Source organism: Pseudoliparis swirei, chromosome 13 (assembly GCF_029220125.1).
Source record: "Pseudoliparis swirei isolate HS2019 ecotype Mariana Trench chromosome 13, NWPU_hadal_v1, whole genome shotgun sequence".
NCBI classification, from domain to species: domain Eukaryota; kingdom Metazoa; phylum Chordata; class Actinopteri; order Perciformes; family Liparidae; genus Pseudoliparis; species Pseudoliparis swirei.
Window position 1 is genome coordinate 7,736,917 of NC_079400.1, and position 20,559 is coordinate 7,757,475.

General features: G+C 43.7%; 1 protein-coding gene across 1 annotated transcript; it reads left to right on the forward strand.

The window, feature by feature from the left end:
- Positions 1 to 134: 134 nt before the first annotated feature.
- On the forward strand, positions 135 to 20,030 carry LOC130203368 (CDP-diacylglycerol--glycerol-3-phosphate 3-phosphatidyltransferase, mitochondrial). Its single transcript, XM_056429483.1, has 11 exons — positions 135 to 402; positions 4,625 to 4,829; positions 7,709 to 7,786; positions 10,441 to 10,540; positions 10,633 to 10,822; positions 11,129 to 11,307; positions 12,254 to 12,453; positions 13,432 to 13,723; positions 16,007 to 16,155; positions 16,231 to 16,361; positions 19,568 to 20,030. Exons 1-10 carry the CDS (start codon positions 287 to 289, stop codon positions 16,348 to 16,350), a joined length of 1,629 nt encoding a protein of 542 aa, XP_056285458.1. The 5' UTR covers positions 135 to 286; the 3' UTR covers positions 16,351 to 16,361; positions 19,568 to 20,030.
- The last annotated feature ends 529 nt before the right edge of the window (positions 20,031 to 20,559 follow it).

Consider the following 20,559-nt stretch of genomic DNA (forward strand, 5'->3'; position numbering starts at 1 on the left):
TTGTTGTCAAAAACATTTCCACAACATTGAAGTTGCGATGTAGTTTACAGTTTGACCACTAGAGGTCGTTTTAAGGCATTTAAACATCACAAAACACCACGGACAGACATAAACAACTAATTATATTATTGTCTCTGATGTATTCACTTGTTGTTGCGGGAAATACATAATAAAGAACACTCTTCGTAACACTGCGTATCCGTTACGACCACAGCGGGCAATAAGCACTGCCTGTCTGTGCAAGTTGTGTCGATAAAGTTTTATTCAAAGTCTCTCTGCCGCAGCAATGGCAGCTCCCATGTCCTGGAGGAGGCTGGTGTACTCCGTGTACTCACCGGCCATCACCGGGGTGTTCACCCGAATATCTGACCGGCTTTTCCGCGCGCGGGACAGAAGAGGAGGGTAAGAGACACGACTCGTGCCCGGAGACACGAGGATACCACGGACGTTTATGTTTCCTGCGTGGAGCTTTCGACCACACGAGATACAGATGCTTTGCTAATGTTGTCACTGCTCATGCGCCAATGATCTGACATGTGACGCTCTGTTTTGATCTTGTATTATTTAACATATTTAGCCTTCAACATGTAGCTTATTGAGGGTGAAAGTTATCGTCAGAATTTTATGATTTCCACCCTTCACGTCGAAGCCAGTCGTCAGAGAAAGTACGGGTTTCCATCAGTGAAGGTTAGAGTGAGAGAGTGAGTTTGAGGGAGTGAGTTTGAGGGAGGAGTGAGAGTGAGTGAGAGCGCAGCTGTTGGAAGAAGTACAATGATCGTTTACTCAAGTAGCACCACATTGTGGAACGACTTGGTTATGAGTAAAAGTCCTGCTATTAAAGTTTAACTAAAGTACAACAGCATAAACCAAATATTTACACTTGAGAAGTTTGTACCATGAAATGTATTTTCATGAAAAGTTACAACAATTTGCCTTTCGACTTTTCCTTCTTTTGTGCAATAATCTTAACTTGTTAAGTAACTTAAGCGTTTCATCATTCATGTCAAGTTAAACATTACAATCTATCCCTCTGAGATGTAGTGAAGTAGAAAGTAGCGCAGAATGAAGTATAAGTATAGTACTTGACCCGACCAGTTCTACCAGGCGTACTGAGTTACATCTTTCAGACAGCCTCCCCATCATGTGATGCTTCCAGTCGGCGTTCACATAGGTGATGTCACTCGGTAGCAGAACGCACCTGAGGCGTTATTGGTCAGAGGGACTCTTCTTTTAATGTGACGCCCTGACACGTCTGAGCAGAAGGAATTCTGACTAATGATTATGTCTTTGTTCAGTCCATCAATCGCACCGTCTGAGGCCGAGACCTCATTCAGAATCCTGGTGGCCTGAGACTCTGTGCTGGCCTGGAGTATCCGGTACCTTCATGATTCTCTCAGTCTAATTCTTGCAACACCTGGTGTGAATATCCTTCAGGCCCGTTCGGTGCCGTTTACGCACCAGGCGGTGATGCGATGTTCCCTGTCAGGACGCTCTTGGTTGTTTAGGAGGAGAACTTTCTCAGTGTTAGCTGTCTGCATGAACTGCAATGCATGATGGGAAACGCCTGGCTGTCTCCAGATCAAAGAGCTGATTGGCTCTCTGATTTGACGACAAGAAAATCTTTATTTTCTGTGTGATTGCAATACTTAATCTCGAACAAGCCTCATTGTTAGGTACTTGGTGTGATTGGCAGTTTCCTGGATCGTGTCTCTGTTACCGAAAAGGAAACCAAGTGTAGAGCATGGCATGAGAATCTGTCCTCTCCATATCTTTTATTGTCTTTATCTCGTACTATAATCCTGCAGAATTTCCTCCATCATATAAAAGGCTCGGCTTTGTCACGGCTTCATGGTCGACCTCACAACAACTCTTGCAACCAGAATCTGGTGGAAAGTCTTGGCTTGTGGTCTTGGGTCCGGTGTAAAATATATTAAAAGACAGTCTTTTTCATCACTCGATTAGACAGACAGTAAACAGTTTGATAACTGAATCTAAATCTGTGGAGACAAACAGGGATTTAAATCTATTAAGCCAGAAAGGGAATTTTGAATTCAGAGGAAGACAGACGGATTTGGTTGTTTCCCGTCACATGCTTCAGATCAAGAGGGATGTGATGCACTCTCGTATTGAAGTAAACGGCTCCTCTATTCATTGCAGTAACGAACAAAAGTCCAGCATTATTAACTTAGCATCTAACCTCATTAAATGTCACGAGTTAACTCAGACATGGGCAAACTACGGCCCGCGGGCCACATCCGGCCCGTTAGGCTTTTTAATCCGGCCCGCCGAACTTGTCCAAATCGCGACTTTGTTTAATTCCGGTGTGAGTTGGCGCGGAAAGTACTCGTCACACAAAACCCTTCACCATGATTTGTCAATCCGTTTGTCTGTCAACATTTTGCGAAAAAAAACAACCAATGAACACTCAGTAAATCACAAAGGTCCCGCCCACCACACAGGTGAGGCTCATTTAGAAACGGCCGCAGTGATTTTGGCGAGCAGCGCGGAGCCTGGAGGGGCTGCAGAGCCACGAGGAGGAACACGCAGCCAGAAGAGAGCCACTTGGACCGGGTAAGAGTCTTTACTACACGTTACGTGTCACGGTGTCCATCCCGGTGTCCGTAACTTGTGCGCGGTGCTGACTAGTATTGTATTTTACAGAGAGGATTCACCAGCGCCTGCAGCGCAGCCTGCAGCTCCACCTGCAGCTCCACCTGCCCGGCCAGTAGAGAGGTCTCGTGACACGATGACATGATGTTATTATAGTGAAGCCATATTGTAAATAGTCAATAGTTGTGTTCTGTTTAATATTTCACAACATGTATATAATGTAGATTTTTTTTATTTTTATGTACAATACATATTTATAAAAATAAAAAAATGTAATGGTCATTTTTTATTTGCACACACCCCATGAAACTATCTGCAATATGAAGTCATTTCTCAGTCCCATCTTTATCATTTTGGTGAATGTGTGACAGACCACATCATTTTTACTAAAAAAACGTGAATACAAAATTTTGTTTTCCTCATTTATTCAATTCAGTTTATTTGTAGAGCCCAATTTCACAAATTACAAATTTGTCTCGGAGTGCTTTACAATCTGTGCATATAGACATCCCTGACCTTTGACCTCACATCGGGTCAGGAACAACAGAGGAGGATCCCTCTCCAGGATGGACAGGTGCAATTACATGTATCTAGCATTGTATAGAGATATTTCACTGCTTTTGTGAACGTATGACCTTTGGTAAACCAATTTCAAACACCAAAACAGTTTGTCCACATGAGTAAAGGAGTGTTTTCAGAAGAGATATGAATAATTTTTAAAAATCGAACTTCAATTGTCAGATTTAGGGTCATATTTTCTCGAGTAAAGCGCTGTCAGTCTGTTTGTGACGGGTTCATACACATGCTGACCAGATGACGCCGCACATCGCCCTCAATTTAAAGACCTTTTTAGTTTCTGCTGCAGGCAGGATATTTAATACAGTCTATCTCTCAGGACAATCCGTCCATTATTTTGCGGGGTTTAAAACCATTAGAAATGATTGAGCTTGAGTATTTTGTTGGGTAATAATTTGTTTTGAATGTTGAAAGTGATTCCATTCATCTCTTTCCAGTAAATATTGATTACTTTAACTTTGCACCTTAAATTGAAATGTATAAAAAACAGACGCAATCTCCAGGTTTAATAAATTACATTGCGTGTCCAAATGCTCCTGGCCCGGCCCCTCTGTCACATTTTAGAACCGAATGTGGCCCGCAGGTCAAACAGTTTGCCCACCCCTGAGTTAACTTCATCTCGGTGTCCACGAAATCGCTGATCTCCTAAGTGCGCTACACCGCTCTGATGGTCTTAATTTAGGGGGCATCTACGGAGACGGTATTCTAATGCATGTGTGCAGAAACTCCACCCTTGTAAAGGATTTCATTTCAAAGTGTGTCTTATCTCCTGTCACACTCTTCTTATCTTTTACCACTTGCATTAACAATTTAAGTGCTTTAGGGTCAAGGGGCGATCCGTCACATATTGCATAACCCCATCACCAAGCTCAAGGTGCTCCTTCCAGATAACATTTGTCACTTTATGGACACGAAGATGTTCTCCTATATGCGACAGTTGTTTTCGGGCTCTTTGCGTGTATGCGTGTTTATGAACGATGGGACTTTGAGCCCAGGGAGGAAATCCCCTCTCTGCGTTTGCTGCAGAAGTTTTAAGTCAGCAAAGTGGCTTTGGAAAAAATTCCGAGCTCCGTCTTTTGTTTTTATGTGACTTTTGTTTCCTCCGACTTCTCGCAGACGTGTTTTTTTTTTTTTTTTTTGAGGGTTTGATTCCGAACCAAAACGTAAACTATGCGTGTGTGTTCTGGTGGTAATGAATATGATGGAATTCAGTTGAGTTCTGACAATCAGCCTCTGAGGTTCACAGTCATGTCTGAGAATCAAACCCCACCCTGTCTTTATTTAATGTGGCGGTATTGTCGGACCGTATCGTGAGATCGTTTGGCAGCGACGATGGGGACGTGGTGTCGGGGTGAACGTTAGGACACTGAAGAAGAAAATCCAGACGCACCGTTGAATCTACATATGTCAAAGCAAAGCTCCCGATGGTTCCCTCCAGGTCCTCGGTGCTGCTGCTGGCTCCCCTCCTGGCTGAAGCCGACCCGCCCCCCCGACATGTCTCCAAGCCCACAGCCGGAGCTCAGGGCGCCGACGGCCTCTGTGGCCACTTCCAATGGATGGCGGAGCACGTACCCGCCTTCCGTGTGCCGGGCACCCACATCCACATCCTCACCTCACCCGACCAGTTCTACCAGGCGATGAAGGTCAGTTCTTTCATTTAGCTTAGAACTCAAAGACCAAAACAAAGGCCTGCCGATATTTATGTATTGTGAGGTAACAAATGCGGGCGGAGGGGCTTGAGGTATTTGAGGAAGCATTACTTTACCCAAAGTGTATTTCTCTGCAACACCTAAGTTGGCAGAGAAGCGCGCTGCAGCAGTCAGGACTTTGTTGTTGAGCTCTTTTGTGCTAAATATAGAGGCTTGACGACTTAAAAAAAGATTACCTGTTAAAACATTCATAACAATGTGCTAGTTGGCACATTTCCCTTCAATTGTGACTCATTCAATTTTAACAAAGAAGCAAATGTTCAGTTGGAATTAAACCAACTGGGTTGCTCTTTATTTTTCTTGACGTCGTCCCTCACCTGCTGTGTGTCACCACGTTGGAATCCTTGTGTGTTTCCTCTAACTTTAGCCTATTCAGCTGCTCTGGGAACAAGGAAACAGGAATCTACACTTTATACGCCGCCGCTGCTGTTATGGTGGCAGCCGTGCAGCAGCTTCCCTCCTACGAGGACGTGGTTTAGCGTAAACGGTCGTTTTGCATACAAGAAATCGGCTCGTTGCTGCTGTCGTAGCCGAGACCCTTCCAAGCATAATGTATAGCTTTGTGATTTATACACACTATACTTGAACACAAGTTGCATCCTGTCAAACGCTTTAGCATAACATACATAACTAGAATGGGCACTCGGTAGAGCGCATACCTTTGCATATCACAAGATTGGGCATTGAATTATGAACATGTTGGCATTAGTTGCATGCCAATTGGATAAAAATTGACCGCGCTATGGTAATAAGAAGATTTTGACCTTTTCTTGACCTTTGACCCGATCGATCCCAAAATCTAATCAAATGGTCCCCGGATAATAACCAATCATCCCACCAAATTTCATGCGATTCGGTTTAATACTTTTTTAGTTATGCGAGTAACACGCATACAAATAAATAAATAAATACACGGCGATCAAAACATAACCTTCCGCATTTTCAATACGAAGGTAAATATAGTGAGCCCTATCTAAACATACCGGTCCTTTCTTAACAAAGATTTTCCTCCTTCGTTTTAAAACATTATTCTGTCCACACAACCTTTTTAGTTTTATTAGATTTCTCCGTCCACACAAACGACTCCAAACGCTCGCCGCTAAAGGCAACGATCCTTCAAATACCAGCGCGTGCTCAATTAGCTTTATTTCCTTTGTCAGTGTTAACGAATACTAAACAATAGTGAAGAAAGAGCAACGGATTTTTTTTTTTTTTACAAAGTTGATATTTGGTGCCATGGCGAAAACCAAAATGTCCTCATGTGTAGACGGAAGACAGAGTGGATCTAGGGGAGTCTAGTTAAGTGAAATATTCAGACATCTCACACAAATTGGCAAAATGACGTCGCTTATTTTGCCAAATTCCCCCGATAAAAATCTACACCTTAACAGAGGAAGAAAAGTGAATATAAAATATACATCTTAGTGACCAAAATTTAGTTTTAGGCCAAAACATAGAGGAAAATATCCATTACAAAATTGTATTTGTGTGTCGACGGTGCCTAAAAATTCATGAGATGTGCTTGCTGCACATGTAACGTTAGTCAGAGTCCCACAGTGTCGTCGTCTTAAAGGCTCAGTCTTCAGCTCTGGGTTCTTCACTCTGTCGGGAGGGAACCCTCCACACGGCAGCTTGAAGGCATGTTCTGTTTGCTAGGAGACGAAAGGGACACGAAGGAACCGGTCTGTCTGATTTATTGACACTTCCACTCCTTTTATATCACTTTCTAACACACACACACACACACAAGCTTCCTTTTGTTTGGTGCTACAGTATATCAGGATACTTGTGTTGCAGAGCCAGCCAACCACGTGTGTGGTGCCCTGAACAAAATGGAAAGGAACTGGCACAAAGAACGGGATGAAATATCTTCTTCTTTTTTTAAAGCAGCAAAGCCTTTTGGATGTTGTTGCCGACAAATGCAAAGGATGTCTCCCTCCATTGTGGAGTCAGGCGACCTTTATCCTTAAAGGATCAGTTCACCCAAATTACAAAGGATCATACCTTTTCACTTCCCCTTTTGTGTCGTCGACCTGAGATTTCCCTCTCGACAGTACAATGGAGGTGTGCATGTTGTGTGTGTGGTGTTCACTGTAGTAACATTTAATACATTCATTAAGTCTTTGCAGGAATGAAATCTGATTCATGGGAAAGTAATCTGCAACTTTTGTTGATGACTCATTTCAACTGAAAAAATAAAACATTAAGTTCCAGTTCTTCAACTATGAGGGTTTGTTGCTATTTTCCTCTTCCTGTATCCTTGGAAGCTGAATGGATTTTAGTTTGGGACTTTTTGTGGGGGGGAAACAAGAAATTTGAAGACATTAAAAATTTATCTGCACTTTCCCTACATTCTGTCATTTTATAGAGGAAACGGATAAATGAATCGACATAATTGCTTGTTGTTCAAACATTGTCCTGACTCCTCTTGATAACTCAGACTTGCAGACTTTCATTTCTCCCAATGAAAACTTTAACATGCTTTATCCAGAGTTATTTCTATTTTTATCAAACCTCACTCTCCCGTCCCTCGATCACCTCTGACTACATTGAATCGGCCTCCACCGTAGAAGGAACTCTCCACGTTAAATACGCGGTAATCCACCTGAAGCTGCAACAACTGCCAAAGATATGCCGATGTTGTTCTATTAATAACGACTCTTGAGGAATCCGGTTTGTTTGTATGTGCGCATGTGACTGCCAGTAAATAATCCTATTATTATTTCTCGGAATCAGATATTTGTGAGCGGGTTCCTGACGCCCGCACACATTCATTGTTGTGTCCGTTTCTTTCTCTCTTTGTTTCCCCTCAGGCGCGGATCAAGACTGCGAGGAGGCGCGTGGTGATGGCCTCGTTGTATCTAGGAACAGGTCAGCTGGAGCAGGAGCTGGTGAGAAGTGTGTTCGCAAGTGTGCATGTGCGTGTGTGTGCGTGTGTGTGGCGCAGGTGAGAACAATGGCATCCAAACATAAGCTTGTGCCAAATAAGTGGTTGGAGATGCCAGAAAATGTGAGTCAGAGTCGCCTTCCAAGAAACCCACAGTGTTCTTCTGAGTTAAAATGTTCTCCAGGCCAGCGACACGGAATGAACCCAAAGTGCAAGGGTTTATGGGTATAAGGAGACCAGTGTTGGCATGTGATATCCTGCTGTTTTTCATGCTTGGAAGGCCGAGCATAACAACGTTAACCCAGAACAAACCACTGGCTGGACTCATGCAGCTGTTCTTTTAGTTGTGTGTGTGTCCTGGTTTGGCGCAGCAGACGGTGAATCACAGAACGAGGCACGGACAAGTCCAACATGTCCAAGTACAGCGAGCAGCATTTTAATCAGTTGTGATTGCTGCCAAACTTTGTAATCTCACAGGATGATGCTCAGGTTTGCTTGTAATTGGACACAATGACCTGAATTAAATTCAGACTCCAAATACGTGTGTGGTCCTTGGTTTAAACCGAAGGCTCGGGATCCCACGCTCGGCACAACAGCTTCTCGACTGATGCAGACTCTCACACCTGTGCGGCGCGTTTACGTAAGCGCAGGTGCAGGCAGCGAAAATAATCAGAAATGTCAAAGGAAACCTTTTCAGCTCCCCACATGCAAAAGTCATCCAGAGTAGAGAGTACCGCTATCTCGTATGTGAAAAGTCTGATGTCACTTTCTGCATTTTAGTGTTTTAACTGAGTCCGACAATGTTACTCCTCTTTCAGAGAGCTTGATGATAAATATATTAAAAACCAAACATGAGAGGATAAAAGCCAATGTGGACAAAGCTTCGCCAAAATAAATCATCCGGAGTCTGTGTCTGAATGCAGAAAGGTGGTCAATGGTTTAAATGTGGGGCATCAAACTTGATGACAGAGGAGCGACTGACCATGTCGCTCTCTCCTCGAGGGTTGTTTGAATACTCTGGAGAAATAAGATTTACATTTATGTAACTACATCATATATTTTCACTCTGCTCCTTGAGATTGTATTTCTGGAGACCGTCAGCGTTTTCTATTGCCGATAAAAATGGGATACGGTCACAATCAACCTCATTTACATAATAATCAAGTGTCCACCTTTCCTCGAACAAACTGTCCTCTGGGTCAACGCTTCCTGTCTCAGGATGTCAGAGTGCTGTTGCTTGATGACTAAAATGTAGCACTAGTGAAACAAACTTTTCTCCTGGAATGGGAGGTGGAAGGAGTTTGAGCAGTTTGACATTGCATCGTGACTAAATGCTTCTTTGCCTTAAAGGAAACTATTGTTTCAGTGTTCCCCTCCACCTCATGATCACATTTCCCTCCAGAGCCAAGCTGGAAGTGTAGGTGTCGTTACGTATTACACAACAGTCGCGTATAAAAAATGCATTTGGGCTCCAGATGCACAATTAAGCTGAAAGAAATCAAAGATGTGGAACAAATGCCGACGCTCGCCGCAAATAAAGACTCTGCGCTCGCTACCAGCGGTGCCCTCTGAAGAGCGGCCATCTCCTCCCGCTTTGCCCACGGCTCGGTGAACAGATGATAACTGTTTGATAAATGCCGTGTGCTGTTTACTGTCAATACTTCTTAATCTAATCCTTTTGAATGTTTACAAAACAACATGCAGCTGAACAAAGTGTAAGCGTCAGAGGGACGCTGAGATCCCAGTTGTGCACGGAAAGAAAAGTTGGACAACTTTGAAGACTGAAGCAGCTTTTTTATCAACATTTACGTCAGTCCAGTGCCCCTTAATTTAGATGCAAAAACCACCTGCTAGGCTGTTGGAGCTCAAGAGTGACAACAAATGACACTGGCTGACAACGAGAGGGATACAAACCTCAGTTTGTGGTTTGCCAAACGAAGACTTGGAGTGAGAAATGAAAACCTGATTACAGACAACAGGAAACATCTTTTGTTGCTGTTTTTTCAAAGTAAAATGTCCTCAAAGTTTTCTGCTGCAGTGAAACGATCCGAGCAGCTTGATGCTGGAGCGCAATTCCCCAAATTCAGAGAAGATGTATGGCTGCGTTTAATGCCTGTGGTTCTTATTGATCTTAATTGATCTGTTATTTACTTGATGAATTGTTTAATTTACAAACTGACAGATAATGCTGAAAATATTACAACGTCCAAATCTCAAAGATTATCTCTTTACAATCTTATGAAACCAAGAAAAGACAATTGGGCGACTATGAGTCAGTGGGTAGCAGGTCCGTCTTTCATTCAGGTGGTTGGAGGTTCAATCCCCTAGTCGATGTGTCCTTGAGCAAGACACTTAACCCTGAGTTGCTCCCTGTAGCTGCGTCTACGGTGTATGAATGTAACATGATTGTAGGTCGCTTTGGATAAAAGCGTTGGCTAAATGACATGTCATGTAAAAATGTAATAAATTGTACAATAAATGTTCTGGTATTTTTTTTGCACGATACCGATTAATTATCGATTTGACTTCTCCCTCGATCGACTAATCGGTTGATTGTGCAACGGATGGCCGAACACTTGCTTGAAGCGTCGAGGAAAACGACGATATCTCTGGTTCTGCTGCAGGTGTTGATGTTTCTGTCTGTTTGTTTTTCTGCAGGTGGACTGCATGGAGGAGGCTCTCCGCCGCTCGCAGGACAACCGCGACGCCCCCGACCTCAAAGTCTCCATTCTGCTGGACTACACCCGCGGCTCACGAGGTTTTCTTGGCATTTTCCTTTTTCTTTCTTTTTCTCGTCGTTGCCGCCGCTCGTCCTCTTGACGTTTGTCCTGTTTGTGTTTTGGCGTGCAGGACAGACCAACTCGAGGACCATGCTGCTGCCGTTGTTGCAGCGCTTCGCCTCTCAGATGAGGGTGTCTCTGTACCACACGCCAGACCTGAGGGGGCTGCTGCGCCGGCTGGTCCCCGAGCGCTTCAACGAGACCATCGGAGTCCAGCACATCAAAGTCTACCTGTTTGACGACAGCATCATCATCAGCGGGTGCGTTGGATCCCGGCTCTTCACGTCAGGGCGAATAAAACGCACTCACTGGCCGAGCAGCGTTAGGACTACACTGAGATCAACGCCCGCCTCCTGTAGGAGGGGGCATTACATTTGTAAACTTCCTGTTCAGTAATAATACCTGATGTTGTGAATCAATTTTAGCTGTAACATAATTAATTAGCTCCAGCTGATGACGACTTCTCCCTTTTAAGGCTTTCTTCATGTTTCTGGTTTAGATATATTGTTCTTTGTCGTTCCTCTTGTCTAAACACTGTTGACAACAGTCTCTCTCTCGTTGATCAGGGCCAACCTGAGCGACTCGTACTTCACCAACAGACAGGACCGCTACGTGCTGCTGGAGAACTGCAGCGAGGTCGCCGACTTCTTCTCCGACCTGGTGGAAGCCGTGGGAGACATTTCCCTACAGCTGCAGCCCGACGACTCGGTCACCGTGCAGGAGGGCATGGTGCACCCGTACAATGGTAGGCACCAAACGTGTGTGTATGTACACACACACACACACACACACACACACATGTTTACTCTCCAACATGTGTTGACACAGTTTGACACTTCATGCTCTGGAACGGTGGAGGAGGAGGAGGAGGAGGAGGAGGAGGTTGTGACGTCACATCGTTGCTGGAAGACGACATGGATTGGGAACAGACACACACTGGAACTGTAAAATGTTAACTGCTGATCTGCAATGAGGAGTTTGACTTAAAAGAATACCTTGCAGTTTCAAGGGTCACCCACATTAAACGTCCTCGCTCTCATCCCATGACCATAATAATCAGACTAAATTACCACATTGTGTCCTCGTGCTGCATGTTGGGCTGACAGATTAGTGAGAATTACGGTAAAAACTCACTAAAGGCGACGGGACACACCTATACATTTTCTATGGGACGCGAGCGAATCACGTCTCGAGGCTTTATGGGATTCTAGGTCATGCGGAACTCGCCAGCTGAACTGGGAAATGTCATTTGCATGAAGTTGAAAATAGTCACGTTTCACATTTTCCTAAACGCCGACCAAGAAAAAGTGGAAGTGCAGAAAGTTTGGTGTTCACAGGAGGAGATGTGTGTTGGCACAGCATCAAGTCAACAGTCGGGAGCAGTGCAGTAAGCTCATGATCAAGATGTTCGCTCCTTTGATCCAGAAGTCTTCGCTTTCTGTGAACACAACCTTTTAAACTGATAGTTTTTACTGTAATTTTCCGGGAAGACGAGTATTTTCCAGAGTAACGGCTCCTCAGCTGAGGTTGTGTTTTCCTCCCCATCAACATCCTGCTCTCTGCTTCGTGCTCGTAGGCGTGCCTATATCCTCTCAAACCACTCGCAGCCCAGATCACTGTGACCCAGAGATCGGTTTGACCCGCCTCCCACTTGTGCGCGCTCATGTTTTTTGTCTCTCCGCGGTAACCAGGCAACAGGCAGGACTTCTCAGTGGCGGCGAGGAAGCGCATCATGGAGGTGGTGAACACGGCCCACGTCAGGCAGCAGCTGCTGAACGGCTCGGGGGCGTCGGAGGACGATGGGATGAGCGAGGGGGAGGAGGACACCTGGGTGTTCCCGCTGGTCCAGATGAAGCCTCTGGGGATCCAGGTGGACGAGCAGGTCACACAGGTGAGGCGCCACACCTGACATCAGGACATTGGAACCCAAAGCATACACGGAGCACGCTGAAAAGATGTTAATATTAAAACATAACATTTGGCCCTGCTGTTAAATTATTAATTTTGTATCCACTCGTGTCGTCAATGCTTTGAAGTTGACCTTTTGTTCATTTTCCTCAGTAACGAGTCATGAATGTAATTAGACTACGGTTCTTTATTGTCATTATGGGATATTTGACCATGTGATTCATACAATAATGCATGACTAATAGATAACCATGTGACTGATAAAACATGAGGAAATATAGGAACATTTATTCCAGATCGTCAAATATTCTGGGAATGAACACAATAAAGTGATAATAATATAAGTCAAAGCAACAGATCAAACTGTGGTTCCATAAAAAGTTTCATTTAACAAGTTTCACAAAGGGAGGACTTTATTTCAATACACTGTTCCTCTTTTGTTGCTTTTGTTTACCAGGATGTGACGTGGCTGTTGTGCATATTTATTTCCAGTCGTGCACGAAGAAGACTCGTTGCTTTTTGGAAAAAACTAAATTCTTAAAAGAAGTGTTTAACCGATTTTAACTTGTGTTGTCCTCGCACAGCCCAAACCTGCTTTTTTCTGCATCGTCAGGCCACTGAAGTAAACAAATAAAATACACTTCAATAAAAAATAGGGAGGAAAAGAAAATCAGTGAATACGTGGAGTCCTTTTTAAATGCAGAGTGGTTGCGTTACGATTCAACGCGTACATGTGAACCATGTTTTTAATGAGATAACACAAAAAAGAAGCACTAAGCAGTTTAAACTGGTCAGCATAATTATTGAAGACGTAACGATCACAAGTGAGCCAACATGAGGAGGGGAATTATACTAATTATACTAACTATACCGTTATCAATACAAAGGCGACCAATCATCCGGATGCATTTCAGCTCTTTAATGACTCGAATACAAACTCGTCTTTGTAACTGAACTCCAGCGCCTGCTGAGTGAAGCCGGTCCGGACTCCAGCGTGTTCCTGACGTCGGGCTACTTCAACCTGACGCGGGCGTACATGCGGCTGGTGCTCGGGGCCGGCGCCAGCTACCGCATCCTCACCGCCTCCCCCGAGGTCAACGGGTTCTTCGGAGCCAAGGGCGTCGCCGGGGCGATCCCCGCAGCGTACACGCACATCGCCCGACAGTTTTACAACCAGGTGTGCCGGCTGGGCCAGCAGGAGAGGGTTCACCTGCACGAGTACCAGAGGTCACAGTGGACCTTCCACGCCAAAGGTGAGACGAATCAAAAGTGCACACACACACGCGCAGACGCACACACACACGCGCGCCCGTCCGGTTCTGCTAAGGAGAGCAATCTTCTGTTTGAAGCATTTTTTGTTTATCATCTTAGAAACCACGGCGACGACTTTCTATATTGCTTCTAAAGATATTTAATTTACAATTGTATAAAACAGCAAAGCTCACGCACACATCTGTAGGTTGTCCTGATTTATTAGTTCAGTCGAACATTTAAACCTGCGTCGCACATTGTGAATCAGCAGCTGCTTGAAGCTTCTCGTGATCGTCGACGCTCAATGATTTAAAAACCGATCACATGACAAACGCCTCTACTCAAGAGGTCATCTGTATTTATACATGTAATACGATAAAGAAAGTGAAGTCTTACTTTTTAGAAGCAGGAAACCGACTATTTGACTGTTTTCGTGTTGCCATCATCAGCCGTGATATTTCGTAACGGAAGCTGGAGTTTTTTAAGACGATCTCAGACGGGTGAGAGTGTATGAGTTGTTATTTCAGTAAGTGGGTGGAAACGGCATTTAATAAGCACCAGATCTGCTTCACCAGAAATATTCAACTAAATTAAATCAGTATCCTGGTTTATTTCCATGTTGTGTGTTTTGACTTGTTTGCGGTTTCGTCAAATTTGTAATTCTTGAAAATGAGCCGTATTTCCGCAGTGATGACGCCCCCTTACCTTTTTGTTCTTCGAGAAACATGAACATAAACTGAATGGCAAGATATTTGTAGCAGCCAGAAACCAAAAAGTAGATTATAAAAGACTTTAGAATGAAAACGCAGTATCGCGTGCTTCAGTCTGTAAACCAGCAGGAACACTGACAACACGTCTCTGTTGCCGCCCAGCCAAGAGGAAACATCCACAGATATGTCATACATGAGGTCCTTGAAGTTCACATTTCTGAGCAAAATATAGAGATAGTTGAAATGTGACTATATAGCGCGAATAGTTTGAGCAGTGACTCAAGCGTCAATGTGGATTACAAGAGATTACGATCTTAAATCCCTTGAATGGAAACGGGGTTGATCATATTCTGAGAAATATCTGTACACGCATTTTCCTTAACTCAAGATCTCGTAACAATTCGGGGGAAACGCTGTACGTCTGGCGCCAATGAAAGCGGTAACATCGCAGGTACATTTAAGCGGCGTCGACGCTTCCGTGGGCGACTTGACTTTTATTTATTTTACAGATCACGTGTTATGAAATTTAATGATTTGGTTTATTATAAAATAATGCAGACAATGTACAGAGCTAAAGCAAAGTCACTGCCAGACTGTGTACAAAGTTTATTTTCAATACATGAGTGTAAATATGATTTGAGAGATGTTTGTAAGTTCACGGTACAAAAGGCTAAAAAAGGGATGAAAAGAAGATTTATTTCTGTTGTAGGAGTCCAATTATGGAATAATGTTGAAATGGATATAAGACTGGTGAACTCCTTTTTGGTTTTCAAGGGAATTATTTATAAAACAATTCTTGAGTTATAAATGTAATTAAAAACTTATTAATATGGAAGATGTATGTGGTAGTATATATAAATATATTTTGTTTTTTATTTTGTTTATTATTATTTTTGTTTTATTTTCTTTATTTTATATTAATTTTCTGATTTATTTTGATTTCAATTTAGGATAGGAATTTATAAGCATTTTTTGCTTCTACCTATACCTTTTCAGTCTTTCTCTTTTGTATATTATATAGGATAATATTGTATTTGATTGACTGAATAAAATACACAAACAAACAAACTTTTCCATCGACAACTTCTCCTCGCCCACGAGGGTCCCTAAAATATTAAGAGACGTCTTCCTCCTAGTCCCATCATCTTCGGCATCCGTAATCATGATTGCGTAACCGCCATCAGCTGGGCCGTCTGCTTTGTTCCTGCGTTGCCATGGCGCGCGCGTGAAAAGTAATTTTCCGGCAACCGTGTATAAAAGCGCCTGAAGCCGACCCTCGGCGTCCAGACTGGTGTCGTTCGGCTCCGCGTGGATAATAACACGCATCGCTGTGATGTTGTTGTTCTTGTGGTCACAGCAGTATGTAGCGTGAGAGAAGACGGCTTGTACAGTCATCTCGTCGTAGCCTCGGGACAAGGATGTACACTCACTCTCTCAAGCTTTGAGGTTTTGGAGAGGCGCTGGGGGTTTCTGCATGTGCTTCCTCTTAGTGGTGGTCTGGGTCTTTTCAGAAATCCCTGCTGGAAAACGTCTCTCCGAAGCATCGGCTCACTCCTCTTGTGCCCCTCCTTGCAGGTCTGTGGTATTACCTCCAGGGGCAGCATCGGCCCTGCCTCACTCTAATCGGCTCCCCTAATTTCGGTTACCGCTCGGTTCACCGTGACCTGGAGGCCCAAATCGCCATAGTTACGGAGAACGAGGAGCTGCAGAGCCAGCTGCAGGAGGTGAGTTGACCGCGAGCAGAAATGGGCCTGAATGACGGCGTGACCGAGCGGACGACTCACCTGTGTGCGTCTCAGGAGCAGGAGCTCTTGTACCAGCGGTCCAGTGAGGTGTCCGGCTCCACGTTCGAGCGGCCGGACCGCCACGTCAAGCTGTGGGTGAAGCTCGTCACTCCCTTCATCAAGAACTTCTTCTAAGTCGCCCCCAGGTGATCGCATTTCTCTTCCCATCTAATTAACTTGTTTGTTTTGTTCTGATCCATTTGGTTGTTTCACATCGGACCGTTTTGAAGCTGATTAATAATTTGTTATCAACAATGGTTTAAAGGACCCACAGAGAATAGCACCCAACTCTGCAGCTCCATGCAACGTTCAAGGGTCTTTCAGATCTCAGTTTTTTTCTTCTTCTTTACAGCCAGAACTTTAATGTTTTGGTTCGGTCTCGCATCAACCTGGGTTCCAGACGCAGCTGTTGTCAGTGGAAAAAGTCGTAAAACTCTGCGTACGCCAGCTGCTCGGCACCCGACAGACACAGTTATTATCTAGCTGGTTTACTGGAGTGTTTACCGGCTGAAGAGCCAGACATATACCTCACGACTTGGTGGAGACCAGAACGGAGCTAAAAGAACAGAATATTATTCCTTTTAATCTTTAGGTGGAAATAAAGTCCACTCCATGACTAATAATGCTGCTCTGTGTCTGCTGGAAGAGAGCAGAGGCATCTCTTTGCTCACAAGTTTTTCCAAATCCAGTAAAATATCAATACATGAATGTCATTGTTGTGCTGAAGTGATTTCTGCTCCGTCAGCACATTAACAACGTTTCAAGTAAAGTATAAAGTAGCGGAAAATGGAAATACTCAAGTATTATTTTGAGGGTCTAGTATGAATTTGTTTTCACTACTGAGTTCAGGACATTACATAAAATAATGTTACATTCGTATTCATAGGCACAGCTACAGGGAACAATTCAGAGTTCAATTCAATTCAGTTTATTTGTATAGCCCAATTTCACAAATTACAAATTTGTCTCGGAGTGCTTTACAATCTGTACACATAGACATCCCTGCCCCAAAACCTCACATCGGATCAGGAAAAACTCCCAAATAACCCTTCAGGGGGAAAAAAGGGAAGAAACCTTCAGGAGAGCAACAGAGGAGGATCCCTCTCCAGGATGGACAGATGCAATAGATGTCATGTGTACAGAAGGACAGATTTAGAGTTTAAATACATTCAATGAATATGACAGAGTGTATGAATAGTTCATAGTAGGCATATTCCACGATGGAGACCTCCACGATCCATCAGGCAGATGGCGGTGGGGAGGAGGAGTGGGCGGAGACTCAACAGTGGGCGGAGTCTCAACAGGACAGTGGCGTAGTCAGGAGCAGGAATTCCATGACCCAGACCTCGATGATCCATCAGGCAGATAGGATCTATGTCAAAAGGACTCCGGGGAGAAAGCAGAGTTAGTAACGTGTGATTGAGAGATGAAAATTCATCCTTAAGGAGAGAAAAAAGAGGAGATAGGTACTCAGTGCATCCTAAAACAGAGTTAATCCCCCGATTGAAAGACGGACCTGCTAACCTCTGACCCACAGTCGACCCTCGAGTGTTCAGAGTTATCCATTAAGAATAAGACACAAGTTGTATAAAACAAAACAAGACTTTTCCTTTAAAGCATGTTTTACATGCTTTGTTTGTCCGTTTTTTGCCTTGTGGACAAAATACTTCCCTGAACAAACTGTAAAGAACTTCCTAACACACACACACACACACACACACACAGGCTGTGGCTTCTTAGAAATGCCTGCAGTCATTGTGGCGTGTCCCAAATGGCAGGTCCCGTCCTCGTCTTCCCAGCAGCCCCGTCACCAGAGGTTGAGCGGGGCCGGCCGGCGGCTGATCCACTTGTGTCCAGAAGTGAGTCAGCGGCGTGTGGCGCTGATGGTCTGACGCCGTGGTCGGTTACCGGGGTCCTGTCAAGACTTGGCGAGGGGAAGTCGGAGGGTTCGTCGCCAGTCAACATTTTTAAGAGGTTTTTTTTATAAAAATAAAAATAGGGAAAGACACAAACTACTCACTCGGAACAGGGCAGATGTTTTTTCATTTTTTTTCATTTCAGAAACTCGATAGCGAGCCAAGAGGAAACCTGTCAAGACCACAGCAGGAGATTACAAACAATGGGTGTTGGTTTCTGAGAACAGGAAGTGTCGCATGCAGGATAATTACAGTAAATGGGTGGTTCTTTAACACTACCTGGATAGAAACAAGGGGGGGGGGAGGAGGGAGGAGGGGGGGGGGGGGAGGGTGATCTACTTGTTGTAAACGTGTTGAGGGAGCTTGGCAGTGGAGGTTCACTGGCTCGTGACCTCCGGCTGAAATGTTGTTGAACTGTGAACGCGTTGAGATGACAACAGAAAGTTCCTCGAGGGCCAAACGATACAAACACGATGAGTTGCAAATACAAACGGCTGCGACATTTGATTCTGAATTTTATCGCGACTGACGACGTATCACTCGAAGCACCGGGGTTTTCTTTTGAAGCTCAGTTTAATGTTTGAATAGTGTTCAGTTTTGTGTCTCTATCTATCTATCTATCTATCCATCTATCCATCCATCCATCTATCTATATATGGTGATTATGTAAGAAGTGGATTTCGCGCCTGAATAAAAAATAATCTAATAAAAATAATTTAATCTAAATTTATACAACTGAATACTATAAACACTTATTTTTACAATAAACACTTTTTTTTAAAAAGTGTTCTGTTTTATTTTGTCTGGTAATTTAATTAATTCCTTTATTATTTTTGGATTGCTCATTGGCTGTTTACTCATCTGTAGGACATTGTCCTCTGTGTTTACTGCTTATCTCATTGTGTATTCCTGACGAAGGAAAAAACCTCCAGCTTTTCCGGTTAAAAGGACAAAGAAAACAAACTTCTTATCGGCCGCACAGGTTTCTATTGTTCGAAACTAAAAACGTCCAACAGCTTGGAGACACGTTGAACACTCTCCTGAAGGGAGGCAGGGTTCAACTGCTGCTGATGTCATGTTGAACCCTTGTGTGGGTGGAGCTGCCTGCCCCCTAGTGGTGAGACTGCGGTTTCCCACTGTGGTCTCACACATTGAACTCACCCCTCTTCGCCCATTTGATGGCTTTGAATGAGGGTCACTGGTCCTCCTCATATAATGCATTCGGATAAGCAGTGATGTGGGATAGTTATGGTGTTGTGACTTATTAAAAGTCAAAGTATCGTAAGTTATTATTATTGAATGAATTATTATTTGAAAAAATCGATTTTTAAGTTTGTCACAGTCATAAATTTAGAGTGTCAGTGTTAAATGTTAGTAAAATGTATACGGTGGTAAAAATCTAAAATACTGAAAGTGTTTCTCTGTGTTTCGAACAGGAGTGAGTCTTCTCCTTGAGTCTTCTTCTGCGTTGAGGTCGAGTTGGAGGTCTTTCCGCAGACGGGATACTTTACCACCGGCATGCTGGGTAATCTTCAGCCTCCTCGGCTTTAACCCTCAGCGTGTCCAGGAACTGACCTCTCGCACACAGAGGAGGAAGTTAAAAACATTTCTAACCTGACCAACTGTTGCTCTGTTAGTTTTAACATCTGATGTCATTACACATTTAAATGTTTTTTGCTACACGCATTAAAAAACATTTAAACTACTTCTCCTACTGCAGATACCTCTCTGAGGACGTGCTGCATGTATTCGATATTGATAGCAGCTGTAATGGTAAAGAATTACAATCCCATGAGGGGCCTTAAGACGTCTGAAAGAGTTTACAGCAGCAATCGGAGCTCATCTGTACAGTGTTATCTTTGTATATTAAAGGATGTGAGTTTTTACAATGACTTCAAATGCGTGAACCTTTTTGTTTGGTGCCGTGGTGGATGTTCACCCTCATCGCCATAGCAACATATGAAGACAAGACTTTATTAAAAGGTTAAAGATCATCAACCAGCAGCAGGCGACTCTAAAAGCTCAGCGAACACGGCTCAGGCCTGGTGACCAAACTGGAGCAATGAGCAGCGCAACATCCGGAGAGCTTCCTGACCCGGTGGAGGCCGAAGCGGAGCTACAAACAGATAATATTGGAGTTACATTCATCAGGTGTCCAGAAACGACCCATCAATAACTGCTCATGTAAAGGGACCTTAACTTAACCTTATTAGGTGATGTCAGATTTAAGCTATTTGTTTTATTCACTAAAGTATAAATCTATTTAATGTTACATGTTTTAAAAAAATATTTATGGAGGAACCAATCGCTTTAAAGAAAGCGGCTCATTTAAAAAAGTTTGTCTTGTGATACTTCTCTAATCTCCATGTTTTACAGTTCAATGTTTTAATAGGCGCGACACGCCTGCTTGTTGAATAATCTGCATTCC

Coding starts and splice junctions, on each gene's coding strand:
- LOC130203368 (XM_056429483.1), top strand. CDS start 287: ATGGCAGCTCCCATGTCCTGGAGGAGGCTGGTGTACTCCGTGTACTCA. Junction 4,830..7,708: donor AGTTCTACCAGGCGATGAAG/GTCAGTTCTTTC, acceptor GTTTCCCCTCAG/GCGCGGATCAAGACTGCGAG. Junction 10,541..10,632: donor CTACACCCGCGGCTCACGAG/GTTTTCTTGGCA, acceptor TTTGGCGTGCAG/GACAGACCAACTCGAGGACC.